The sequence below is a fragment of the Cnephaeus nilssonii genome (assembly GCF_951640355.1).
Source record: "Cnephaeus nilssonii genome assembly, chromosome: 23".
Classification (NCBI taxonomy): Eukaryota; Metazoa; Chordata; class Mammalia; order Chiroptera; family Vespertilionidae; genus Cnephaeus; species Cnephaeus nilssonii.
In genome coordinates this window covers 5,853,019-5,866,835 of record NC_137094.1, presented here as the reverse complement: position 1 = coordinate 5,866,835, position 13,817 = coordinate 5,853,019, and the positions used below count along the sequence as shown (strand labels likewise).

General features: G+C 54.2%; 1 protein-coding gene across 4 annotated transcripts in view; it reads left to right on the top strand.

Moving 5' to 3' along the window:
- KIF26B (kinesin family member 26B) overlaps nt 1-13,817 on the top strand; it is a 371,316-nt gene that overhangs the window by 124,707 nt on the left and 232,792 nt on the right. For all 4 annotated transcript variants that reach the window (XR_013813119.1, XR_013813120.1, XR_013813121.1 and 1 more), the window contains exon 3: nt 11,197-11,733. Coding sequence is in view for 1 of the 4 variants with exons in the window: in XM_079763803.1 (XP_079619929.1) it covers nt 11,197-11,733 (537 nt within the window). In the remaining 3 variants the exon portion in view is untranslated. The remainder of the gene's footprint in view (nt 1-11,196; nt 11,734-13,817) is intronic.

Genomic DNA, 13,817 nt, shown 5'->3' with positions numbered 1-13,817 from the left:
GTAGTGGTTTTGCTAAAGAGCCACAGTATTTTTTAGAAGGGAAGCTTCAATAATCCCATTTTACTACTTCCTGAAACCTTTGGAAAACACAGTACTCATTAGTGTTGAATTATTCACTAGGAATCCACCCCCAAACCCACCCTGATATTAGTTGTCTGGGGTTAAACGTTTTTAATAATGCCTCGATAATATTGGCTTAATGAATTAAGTTCTAAGAAAATAAATCAGGTTATGCTTTTTGCAATAAAAGCAACTAAAACTCTGCTTGTAAGTAATAATGAGGGGAGATCTGGTATTAATCAAACCACCGGCCACAGCTGGGCTCTCTCTGCGGCCCTGAACTCGGTGGAGTTAATATGGAACATATCCCTATTTGAGGCTTAAAGAACACAATTAAGCAGTCCTTTGAGAACAAGCTTTTTGCAAAAAAACACCCCCCCCCCAAAAAAAAAAAAAAAAACAGTGGGGAATTGCACCCGAAACTTTCAGAAAATCCTATTTTCAGCGTGTCTGTCTTAGAACATTGTAAGAAACTAGGTGGCTAGCCTCTTGACCATGTAGCTGGTCCTGGGAAAAAGGTGTTGGCAGTGTTTTTTTGCATAAATAATCGCCCTTCGAAGTTCCATGAGGGGATGCAGACGCTGGCCTGGCCCCGTCTGGGTTGGGGGATCCCTCCGAGTCTGTGCCTGGTGCCAGCCCAGCCTGCGTGGGTGGGGCATCCTGGGTGCAGCAGAGAGTCACCCATCTGGCCAGTGGTGGATCCACAGGCAGATCTCGTTGCATCAGAATCTCCTTTTTCCTAGAAGGAGATTTCTTGAGAGTTTTCTACCAGTTTCAGCAAAAAATAATCCCAACACTTTTTTTCCTAGGACCAGCTACATGACCAAGAGGCTAGCCATATATATATACACACACACACACATACTAGAGGCCTGGTGCACAAAATTTGTGCACGGGGTGGGGGGATGTCCCTCAGCCCAGCCTGCACCCTCTCCAATCTGGGATACCTCTCACAATCCAGGATTGCTCACTCCAAACTACTTGCCTGCCTGCCTTCCTGATTGCCCCTAATCACTTCTGCCTGCCAGCCTGATCACCCCCTAACCACTCCCCTGCCAGTCTAAATGATGCCTAACTGCTCCCCTGCCAGCCTGATTGCCCCTAACTAACCTCCCCTGCAGGCCTGGTCACCCCTAACTGCCCTCCCCTGCAGGCCTGGTCACCCCTAACTGCTCTCACCTGCAGGCCTGGTCCCCCCAAATGCTCTCCCCTGCAGGCATGGGTCCCCTCCCCCCCCCAACTGCCCTTCCCTGCAGGCCCGGTCGCCCCCAACTATCCTCCTCTGCGGCCTGGTCACCCCTAACTGCCCTCCCCTGCAGGCTTCATCACCCCCAACTGTCCTCCCTTGCAGGCCTGGTCCCTCCAAACTGCCCTCCTCTGCTGGCCATTTTGTGTGGGCCATCTTGTGTCCACATGGGGGCAACCATCTTTGACCAGATGGGGGCAGCCATCTTGTGTGTTGGAGTGATGGTCAATTTGCATATCACTCTTTTATTAGATAGGATTTCTTAATGTTCTAAGACAGAGACTTTGAAAATATAATTTCCTAAGTGTTTCAGGTGCAGGTCCCCACCGATTATTTTTTTGCAAAAGCTGGTTCTCCAAGGACTGCCTAATTGTGTCCTTAGTCTAGCATCACAGGCCACCCTGACCCCCTTGGCCTTCTCTGAAGCCTGCCTCGTGCCCTGGGCCACAGACTGTCTGCCAGTCCTGTAACAGGGTGGGGAACGTCTGACCCGCGGGCCGTATAAGGCCCGTGGAATCACTTGGTCTGGCCCTGCCCAGGCATGAGGGGTGAGTTAATGAAATGTTTGACCAAATATAGCAGGCCAGTTGTTAAGTGGATAATTTTGTATGGCCCCCGAATGATGTTATAAATATCCACGTGGCCCTGGCTTTAGCAGATAAATACAACCTTTCTGTCAAATTCCAGGCTCCCATGTGCTAGGATGGCTGGAGGCATCAGCGAGGACAGTCCTAGTCTCTCACCCCCTCCACCCCCCTGTCTCTAACGTGGGCTTGTGGTTGAGCCTCTATAGAAGCATCTAGAAGGAATCACTCAAAGCAGACGGCTGCAGCTTTTGCTCAGATCCTCAAGGTGTTCTGCAGCTCTCCCACCCGGGAGGGCCCTCTGTGGGGGGAAGACGCCACGTCGTGGGCACGTGTGTGGTCATGTGTGGAAATCTCGCCTGCCCGGCAGTCACCCTGGCCGGGGTTTGTGGGGGGGACCTGCGTGGAGGGCGTCTGTCTGATTCTCTGCGTTGTGGGGTGTAAACGTGAACCAGGGCTGCCGGGGGGTGTGGCCAAGTCCCAGTGGAGGCCTCGTGTCCCTCTGCCCCAGCCTGCCGCCTGCACGGGCAGAGCTGCTCCCACGAAGCTTTGCTCAGTCCGGAGGGGTGCCCGCGGGCCTGGGCACCCTGGGCACAGCAGGAAGTCTCTCTCTGGCCAGGGGCTGATGGAGACAGATCTTCCGCATCAGCTGAGACTTCTCCACTGAAGGCCTTTATGGGAGAGAGAGGGTGGGAAACACTGCGGACCGTCCCCCATGGATCGCCCCCTCCCTAAACAAACAGACCTGTCCCAGACGGACGGTTCGGTCCGCGCCTGCGGACACGTCACGCCTGGGTCTCAGAGTGAGTCTGTCGGGTGTCGCTGGGGCCCCCTCTGCCCCAGGTGTGGGGCGCCGTCTCTAATGTGTCCTGAGGCCATTGTGCCTTCCCTCTCCGGCCCACTGGCCTGGAGCGTGGCTGGCTGTGCTGCGTCCACGTGGGTTGTGAGGAACAAGGTCTCTCTGGCCCTCTCCGTAATGGCATCCGGTGACGTCTCCGCTGGGCCTACTCACCTGGCGCTGGGCTTCCTTCTCCGAGAGGGAACTGTGGAGGCTTGAAGCGACCCCAGTCACAGCAGCCTCAGCCGGGCCCTCTCGAACCCGGGCCAAACGGCAGAGAAGCAAATGCCAGGTCCCAGGCAGCCGCCAAGCTGTGACCCAGATGAAGGGCTCCCTGTGGACAGGGCCCGGGCCCCACGTCAGCCCTTGTGGCCACACTCCTGTGAACAGCTGGCACCCTCAGGTGACAGTGTGTCCAGAGAAATAAAGCAGAGCGGGGGGGCGGGGTACGGGGGAGCTTGCAGTTGTACTCGGTGGTCAGGGGCGGCTGCGTCTACGAGGGGGTGGTGGAGCACCCCGCAGGAGGAAGAGCGCGTGCAAAGGCCCTGAGGTGGGAGGGAGATTCCCGGGCGACGGAGGAGCAGAAGGCTCTGTGGCGGGAGACAGAGGGCCCGGAGCGAGCAGAGGCGCCGAGGGCAGAGGCCAGCACTGGGACCTGATGCTGCCGGAGTCGCGTGGGACCCGGGGGGAATGTTGGGATCAGGTGTAAGACTCAAAGGACACCCTGGCTGCTGTCCTGAGCGGCCTCCGGGGGGCAGGCGTCGGGGTTGTCCTTACCACGAGCATTACGGCACGGTTCCTGCCCCCCAGGAATTTGCCTCGATGGTGGAGATACAGCATGTACGCTCTAACTCACCAGGAGGAGTTTGCCAAGTGGTGTGAGTAACTCAGACCAGAGGGGAGCCATGGGAGTGTGGGGGCGTCAGACCTCACGGACAGGCTGGGCCTTACGGGGGGCAGCGAGCATTTTGCTTTTAGCTGAATGGTTACAGAGCTGACACTCAGTGAACTGTACACGTCTCCAGTGCATGACTTGCTACGTCTGGTCCTATGTACACACCCATGAAACCAGGGTCACAGTAGTGAACATGCCCACCACCCCACACGTTGTCTTCTGGTTTGTGAGGCGGGATCGGAACTATCGGGGTGGGAATGTAAGCAAAGGCCCGGCACAGGGACTGCAGGACTCCCGTGGGACCGAGGGAAACCACCCTGGCTGTATGGGAGGGTCACGTGAGGACCCTGAGAGAGGCGATGGCGAGACAGCGTGAAGTGCATTACACGGGGCCCGAAACCAGGGGCGCAGGGACAGGCCCAGAGGAGCCAGCAGGCGTGTTTGCTTGTGGTGGGATACGTCAGAGCAGAGCTTATCTGCTAAAATTTCATCTTTTAAAAACAATAGCAGCAATGTCAAATTTTAGGTGCTTTATTTTTTTTTTTTTTGGTAGTAAGTCCAGGAAAACAGAGCCAAGTACATTTCTGCAGTATTTCATGCATACAGAATCAATTAACGGAGAAAGAAACATTAGGCAATTTCATAATTGGATAATTAACAGGCTCCTTAATAGCCTTGTACTAATACAGCGACTTGCAGATTGAAAGTAAATCCATTTGCCATCTGATGGTACATCGGCGCCGACCCATAAAAAAGTACATCTAATCCGGATCGCCTTTAATAATTTAAAGTAAAATTTCAGCGTGCCGTACTAGGATCGCAATTAGTGTTTCTTATTTGTGAAGTCCATGTTGAACTTTGGAGCCACGTTGAACGTGAACTTTAGAGTTCAGGAAAGCATTTTCAGTGGGCGTTACACACCCACTCTCCCATCCTTAGCTCCCCCTCATTGTGATTGGATCCCAGTTCCCCACGGCTAAGGGGTGGACTCGGGAGCAAGATTTTCATGTTGGAAAGTAGGCAGGCCAATGTGAAGTCATTGGTCTCTTTCTCCTCTCCCGGGGAGGGGTTGGCAGTAATGGCTCTGAGATTCTCACTGAAACCCTGCAAAGGCCCTTTGGAGCATTATGTATGCCAAACGGAGAAACTAAGAGTACTTTTCCATTGAGAAGCATCGTACGCAAACTCAGATCCATGGAAATGAACTACTCTCAACCTAGAGAAGAAGGCAAGGAGCCATCCGGTCCCAGCTCAGGAACGCAGGGACCCGTTCTTACTTGGGTTCCTTTTAAGAAGACCCCAACTTACCCTAATGCAGGAGGTGGTTAGCCAAAGACCAGTTCTAAGTCACTCTTAATTCCAAAAAGTGTTTGCTAAATCCTCCCAGATAATAGGCTCCTGAATAGCCTTATGTCAATAAAGCGACTACAGTCCTCCTTGCCGTCATATCATCATCAGTGGTGCTATAGTTATATATACAAGGTGCTGTATCACATACTGAGAAGTATAACATCTACCTAATAAAAGAGTTACATGCTAATTGACTGTACCTTCATGATGCCCACCAGCCAATCAGGAGTGAGTATGCAAATTAACCCAACAAAGATAGCTGGTTGATTTGCATACACAGGTGCCGAGTGGCTGGGGGTGGGACGCTTGCATCGTTGCCATGGCAACGACGCAGGCGTTCTGCACCACCCCAGCCTCACCGGGCCTCTGGGCAGCATGGGAAAGCAGAAAGGCGGTTCCAGCCAGAGAGAAGTGGTGCCGGCAGCCAGGAAAAGGAAGGCCCATTCTTGCATGAATCTTCGTGCATCGGGCCTCTAGTCTATAATAATAAAAGCATAATATGCTAATTAGACCAGACAGCTGAACGACCTTCCAGACGTCCTTCCGGACATCCTTCCAGATGAAGCCAGGGCTGTGAGGGTCAGCTGAGGCAGGCGGGGCTGCGAGGGCCGAGCCCCTTGCACAAATTTCGTGCATTGGGCCTCTGGTTGCTATTGATTGCTTACCATTTATGTCACATTTATTAGAACCAGGATGATGTCACATGTTTTAACGCATTTAATCCTCATTTAACCCGATATAGGGGCTGTTGTCAACTTCTAATTTTACACTTAAGGTGACTGAAGCTGGGATAGGTTTTTAAAATATAGCTCCTGGTCACACAGCTCCTGTGTGACCCAGCCGGGACTCGAACCGCCCATATCCTTAACCAGCAGTCTTCAAGAGAATCAAGAGACACCGTCCATGTTATGCAGTTGGAAAAGATGAGACATGGACATAAAAATATTTTTTTCTGTGGTCGTGATAAGAAACCCCTCGCTTGTTCTTTTGAGTAATGCATGAGCTGTTCTTAATCATCTTAAGTTCTAATGAAAAAACAACAACCCTTTTCTTTTGAAGCAGAAAAGTTTTATCACCTGCGACACTTTCCACGCATGGCAGTGGCAGCCTGGCGCTCCCGGCATCCCGCCCGCCTCTGGCTCCCACGGCCTCCCGTGTGGGACCCGTCACTCAAACCCCAGCCTCCCTGGTGTCGTTAACAGGCCCCATGTCTGCTCGGATCTGAGCAGAATTGCGTAGGCCGGGCACCGGCACTCCATTCCGGGTTAATTTGGCTTCTTGTGTAGAACGGCTCTGGTCTGACATTGAACATCGCTTCCTCTCTGATCTCATTACCCAGCGGCGCCTTCACATCCACCCTTTCACCTGCTTGGGGCCTGTCCGCGTGTGATCCTCGTTGCTGGGTGAGTGCTTTGGGCCCACGGAGCAGCCCGGTGACCATGCGGACCCTGGGGCTCAGAGGCGGCTGGGAGGCCAGAGGGAGTTTCCGGGGAAGTTCCGCGTTAACGAGGCAGGTCTGTGAGGTCGGGGCCTGGTGAGTGGCTGCCACCCCTCCGGTTGTGATTTTGGCGGTCAGGTCTCATCCGAGCAAACTCATTCTGACACGCCCTGGTAGCTTCAACGTGACCCCTGGGTGAGCAGCATCGCACTTGAGAAAGACAAGACTCCAGCGTGTCCTGGTCCTGTCTGTCCCTTGGACCTTCCACACCCGTCGAGCACACGTGTGCGTGAGAAGTGAAGGTCAGGGGGCCGATGACCTTGAGGAACCAAATCTTCCTGAGGAAGACGTTACGTCCGCTGGTTGGCATTTCGGACATGAGTTGACCGAAGACGGCCGTTAGACAAGAGGCCCTTCAGCAGCCTGGCAGCACACCCTTTCCTGAAATGCCCGTAAAAGAAGCAGAGGGGCCGGAAACCGTCAGGGGCACATGCTTTGTTCTTTGTGGGGGTCACTGCTCGGGGAGACTGGGGTGCCTGAGCGTTAACCTCATCCATCCCACCTTCCTTCTGAGGGACTTCCCCAGTTTTCTAATCGGCGAAATGTTTTCTTGACTCCCTCTTCCTGGCAGATGCGGGATACACATAATTTTGTATTCGTTTTGAAAGATGAGAGTGTTTTGAGCACAGACCCTTGCCCTTGAACGTTGAGGATGACCGCGTTGCCCGGGTACCCCAATGGCCCATTGTCATACGTGCAGAAATAAAAAGCGGGGCTTCAGAAGTCAAGGTTCCCCCTGGCTGGTGTGGCTCAGTTGGCTGGGTGTTGTCCCGCGCACCGAAAGGTGATGGTTCGATTCCCGGTCAGGGCACATGCCCAGGTTGCAGGTTTAACCCCCAGCAGGGGGCGTGTAGGAGGCAGCCGGCTGATGTTTTGCTCTCACATCGATGTATCTCTCTCTCCCTCTTCATCTCCCTCCATTTCTCTCTTACAATCAATTTTTAAAATTCTTTTAAAAAGTAAGAGGTTCAACTTGTGCCTGGCTTCCCGCCCTTCCTCTTTGCGTGTTTCCTGACGTCACAGGATGGGTCCGCACTAGACAACATGAGGGTCTTTGCAGGCCTCCACCTGGGCAGCATGCGATTCTGGGTGCCCGATTCGTTCCTCCTGCGGCCCGCGTGCCTGGTGTCAGCTGAGGCAGTGCTGCTCTCCTCTTCGTCTGCGGGGCCGCTGCGTCCTGTTGGCGTCGGCGTCAGGGACGCTTAGCACGAGCGAGTCACGCAGGGTTCCGAGGCCCCTTCTCCCTTTCCTTCCTGCTGGTACCGCTGTGCCGGCAGCGCCATCCTCGGCATCCCGGCACTTGGGGAAGGCTGTGTCCGTGGGCCGTTCCTCTTGGAAGTTTTGAGCCGCACTAAATATTTATCATGTGTGCACGAGCACTGGAAAGGGGTTTTCGTTCCCCGAAGATGGATCTCTTGCCTCACGGAGGCCCTTTGATGATAAGAACTCCCATAAGGCTTCAGATCAGGGCTGCGTCACGGAGGAACTCCTCTCTGACATCAGTAGGCAGTTGCGCGCTCATTAAAGGGACAATCTCATTGTTGCCCCGGACAAGGCAACAGCGGGCTCGTGGCTTGGCTGTGGCATCGTTGCTCAGACTGGTAGTCAGCTGTGTTGTCGATGCCTCGGGAGCCGGGAGGGGGCCACCGAGCTCGCTCCCTCCCTCCCTCTCTCTCTCTCTCTCTCTCTCTCTCTCTCTCTTTCTGTGTGTGTGTGTGTGTGTGTGTGTGTGTGTGTGTGTGTGTGTTGATTGGTCTGGACTAGAGGTGACAGCATAGGGACGTGGCGTTTGGTAGTCCACCACCAAGAAGTCCCCTTGACTGTGAACTCAGGACAGAAACCGTTGTCCTCTACCAAGAAGTCTCCTTGACTATGAACTCAGGACAGAAACCGTTCTCACGCCTGCTGCAGGGCCTGGCTTGTTAGGCGGCCGCCATGACTTGCTTGTTAGCTGTTGGAAGTTGCGCAGCGAAGGGCAGTGCGTGCAGTAAAGAAGGCACCGCCTCCAGCGAGAGGAGTCGAAACCCAGAAGAGAGCACAGGCTCCCGGCGGGTGTGTAGGCAGATGTGCCATCCAGCCGCAGATGCCCGGGTCAGGGCAGCTTCCACCAGGATCTGAAATACACTGCTGTGTGCTGATGGCCCTGGTCGTGTGCCTGCCTCCTTCCTGGGACACCTCTGCCGGTGACTGGGTTAGCAAGCATTCTAAGTGAGCCCTCAGAGGCTTCTCGAACCCCATGCCTCGATAGCATAAGCCGTGGGTTGCGGATTGGTTTTGAATGGTGGTCTCTGATTTCTCCCACCGCAGTGGTGGAATGCGGAAGCAAACAAACGAATTATGAAACAACCGAAGGATAAACATCCTGTGGTCATTAAAAACCACACTTTCAAATAACATTTGCTGATAAGATTCTCATTATGTAATGTTATGTGAAGAAAAGCAAGAGGCTATATCTCGACTCCTATGGGGGTCCAAATAAATTCCTTTTGAACAGATGACCATTTCCCAGCTGAATGGGGTGAAAACCTCAGATGTTGGTGCAAAAAAGTTGAGCCTTTGGCTCTTGAAGTGAAATGTTGTGGACTCGTGGCCAAGGAGTCAGGGCGTTGTCCAAGCTCTGACCCCTTTGGGAGGACCCTCAGAGTCCTCCTCGGGAAACGGAGGTGACAGTCTGCTCTGGAATGGTCCATAGCGCCCCTGTGGGTCCCACGTGCCCTGAGCTGCCCTCTGAGCCTGTGGACAAAGCACAGGCCTGGAGACGGACACGGCAGGGCAGGTCTCCCTGGTCTGCGTCACTGTGAGCCAGACCTGATCGCCCTTGACCTCCTCTTGCTTCCCACTGTTTCCTGTGACGGTCTTGAGTTTCTACCTCCGGAGCCACTCCTTGCCGCTGCTGGGTAAAGAGGCCTCCTGATTTATTAATCAATTAATCAGTGCGCGCCGAGGGGCTGTTCAGGGTAGTTAAACAAGGAAAACAAGATGCTGGGGATCGTAATCAAGATGGATCGTAATTAAGAACGCCCCTCCCACCGCTGAGCTTCCTGCCGCCCTGGTGACCCACACCACCGCCCTCACCCTCCGCGCACCCAACCCCGTGCGGCCCTGATGGGGTTCCCGCCCCCTAGGAGCTGACAGGTTTTCTTCTGGTGTCCTTGAGGGAGATGCACCTTGAGAGAAGCCTCATCAATTATTTGCAATAATTGTTGAATCTCAAAAGTGTAGCCAGGCCCCAGATATGGCCCGGTAGCTCTGTCCACGTGGATGGACACGGTGTTCTTCTGTCCCAGTTTCCCTACCCATGGAGACAGGAGGGCCGGACGACAAGGATGTGTGTGACCGATGACAGGTTCCGTGAGGCTAAGGAAGTGGTCCAGGGTCACACAGCGAATTCGTAGCAGAACTGGAGCTAGCCTCCACGTGTTTCGATACCCAGTCAACACACCTACCGCTCAGCACTCTGTGCAGTCCTGCCTTCCTGGGAAAATGAACCCTTTGCACTCGCTTGCTTTTTTCTCGATTCCTTTATTCTACTCGGGATTTAATTTTTTAAACACCCCAGATTTTACAAAGCGCGGCAGTAGAATAAAGAAACTGGAGTTTCTTTTCATACAAACGTACTTATTTGGATTTTTTTATATTTCAAATTATTGATACATTCAAAGAGTATAAGAAGAGCTGCTACCGATGCTAACCGTGTCGAGTCACACTCGACATCTGAGTGCAAAAGGTTAAAGCGAAGGAAACGAAAGAAAGCATCCTCAGTGCTTTCCCGGTTTCTCTTGGGTGAGGGCTTCCGAGCTAAGGAGTGGTTAACGGTAGTTTTTAGATGAACTTTGTGGGGGAAGTAACTTGGGCTGTTTGTCCAGGAGATAGTTTTCTTCTGCTGGATCAGGATATCAGGACCCGGAATCAGGCATGGCCAGCTCGCCACGGGGCAAAGGTCAGCAGAGGGATCTGCGAGGGTGGCTGGGCCGCTGGAGCTGGCTGGGTCTCGGGGCCAGAGGCGGTGAGTTTGGTTTTCTCCCAGGGGCACGTGGCACCCGGTGCTCATGAGGCCGAGGCTTCCCCCGAACAGAATCTCTGCTCGGGGTCACAGGCAGCACCTCCATTCGTTACCAGCTTCCCAGGGTTCACAGGGGCCGGGGCCACGGGGCACTTGTCCAGAATGCGTGAGCTCAGCCCGCCGCGCCGGGACAGACATCCGTGCCTACTAACGGCACGGTGGGGGCACCCAGGTGCGGCCGTAGCCCTTCAGGCACAAGGAGAACCTGGAGTGTGTTGACTGGCCTGGCAAGGAGGGTGCTTAGAAATCTTTAATTTTTAACCGTCTCTTAAGTCTCCACTATACAAACCTGCGTTTGTGAAAGGCGCTTGTCACCTGGAGGCTCTTCTGCCTCATTTCCGTGCCCGTGTCTGTGGGATGCCAATCCCACCAGTCGAGTAACTCTAGGACCTAGTGCAGTGGTCGGCAAACCGCGGCTCTTTGGCCCCTTGAGTGTGGCTCTTCCACAAAATACCACGGCCTGGGTGAGTCTATGTTGAAGAAGTGGCGTTAGAAGAAGTTTAAGTTTAAAAAATTTGCCTCTCAAAAAGACATTTCAGTCGTTGTGCTGTTGATATTGGGCTCTGTGGACTCACGAGTTTGCCGACCACTGACCCAGTGGGTGCCCACCGGCCTCTGAGGCGTGCTCACCAGGCTCTCCTTTGCTCTGCTTGTGCCCACAGGACCCGGCCTTCTCCGCCGTCATCCACGACAAGCTGCAGGTCCCCAACACCACCCGGAAGGCCTGGAATGACAGGGACAACCGCTGTGACATCTGCGCCACGCACCTGAACCAGCTGAAGCAGGAGGCCATCCAGATGGTGCTGACCTTGGAACAGGCCGCGGGCAGCGAGCACTACGACGGCTCCCCCGGCTCGCCGCCACCCCTGCCCAGCATCCCCGCGCTGGTGGGGTCCCGGCACGTGGGCGGGCTGCAGCCGCCCCGGGACTGGGCCTTCGTGCCCGCCTCCTACGCCTCCTCCAACTACACGGCCTTCGTCAGCAACAAGCACAGCAGCAAACCCAACGGCCTGGGCGTCAGCAATGGGGCCGAGAAGAAGAGCGTGTCCCCCACCCACCAGGCCAAGGTCAGCCTCCAGATGGCCACCAGCCCCAGCAACGGGAACATCCTCAGCTCCGTGGCCATCCAGGCTCACCAGTACCTGGATGGCACCTGGTCCCTCTCAAGAGCCAACGGGGTCACCCTGTACCCCTACCAGGTGAGTAGCCTCTGAGCAAGGAAGAGCAGGGCTGGTTAGAGCCCGCGCAGAGACGTGGGCCGGCGACACAGCCTTTCTCCGCTCTTGTCCTTCGGGAAACTCCCCGGCTCAGAGCCCGGTGCTTCACGCGGCCCCCGGGGACATGGCTAAACACAGATAAAACACGTGAGAAACCGTGGACCCACGATTACACTGCTCCCACGGTCTACAGTGTCTGCAGGAGGTGTAGACTCCCCTCCCAACCTCTCCCACCTGAGGGCCCAGAACCCTCTGCTGTTTGCAACTCCCCTCGTCGGTGCCGTGGCCGTGAGGTTGCACATGTGTTCCCCTTCTGGCCATTCTCTTTTCCCAGTTGTTTAAATCGGCACGTGCTCCCGAGGTTTCCTCTGGGAATAAGGGAGCAGGTCTTAAACCTGCCCAGGAATCGGAACAAATTCTCTTAATTTTTCTTGGCTGAGTTTTCTGTGGGACGAGGGGGTTGGCTTTACCGTATGGGTTCCCGTTGTCCCCGTGCGAAAGCGTTGACCGTCACTGTGGAGTGGAGAGGTGCCCAGGGTCATGAAGTGTATCAGTCAGGGAAGATACGTGGTGTAACAAATGAGCCCAGGGTATGCGTTTCTCGTATCTCTCTGTTGTATTGGTGTTTGGGGCGGGGGTGGCCTTCCACTGAGATGTAGGGACTCAGGCTCCCCTACCTAACATGCCACCACGTTTCAGGGGCCTCGGAGCCTCCCGCCACATCTCGCACAACCAGCAGGACCTGGGTAGAAGGATGTGCACCAGACCATTTTACGTAGAGCAGCAAAACCCGACGCTCTGCGAATCGATGCCTGGTCATATAAATTAGGACCTATTCCTATAATGGACAGTGCTTATATAATGGAATATGACGCTACCATTAGACCTCACATTTCAGCGGAATAGATAATGGCATGGGAAATGCACCCAGGATGTGAAGTAGGAAGCAAGGAGGGGGGCGTGGGGAGGGTCTCCCCGGGAGGCGGGGTGCCCAGCCTGGAAGGGTGTCGTTAACGTCCATCTGCACTCCAGTGGCAGGAGGTCAGGCTTCTGGCCCCGCCTTCTCTCCGGGGAGCCGGGGAGCGTCAACCCGTCCATGTGCCCGAGGGAAGCCAGCAGCACGTTAAGTGGGCACAGAGCATGGTTTCTGTTCCCAGGGCACAGGTGCAGGGAAACATAAAATGAGTTCACCGCGGCCAATGAACTTCCTGGTAACTTCTCTCGAGTGTGAGAAGGAATATACCGTATTTTCCGGAGTATAAGACGACTGGGCATATAAGATTTTCCTGGGTTAAAAAGTCATCTTATACGCCGGAAAATACGGTAGATCGCTTCTCGTGATTTCTTGCAAAAAAAATAAAAATAAAAATGGGAGCATAGATCATTATCTTAATAAGGACACATTCTTGGACGGCCAGATATTGATTCCTTGGGTGCTTTGTAGCTTACAAAAGACAGCGCACCCAGGATTGTATTAAACCCTAGAACAGGCCTACGAGGGTGGGCAGGGCGGATGCCAGCTTTTCTTTTGAATTTGAACTTGAATGGCCTGTGGCCCCCAGTTAGTGACAGAAGCAAGACCAGCTCTCTCCTGCCCAGAGGAAGGGGTTCCCCTAATGGCTGCTCCCGGCGTCCCCAGAGCTGCCTGCTGCCCACAGCGTTTCCGGGGTGGCTCCTTTGCAGGCACACACCCCAAATAAAAGGGCTCCTATTTTGACCTGCAGGGGCCCGGCTGCCACTTCACTTTCGGGCAGAGCTTTCTGGGCTGTGGGGATAAGTATGAGGAGGAGCCAGGGGCACCCTGGGTGGCTTCGCGGTCGAGAGCTTGAACTTGACCATCGAGGGCAGGAGCAGAAGAGCTTCCGGTTGGCGAATAACATGCCTCTTCCGTTTGCAATTTCAAAACAGGCTGTTTTGAAAATGACAGAAAGTAACCCATGTCTGTGGTAACATAAAATAAAGTAATATATGAAAAGGTTCAAATAAGACTTTAAAAATCAACTTCCCCCAGAAATAGATGGTGTGACATTTGGGTCTATTTCCTCCAGGTGCTCTGTACACCCACA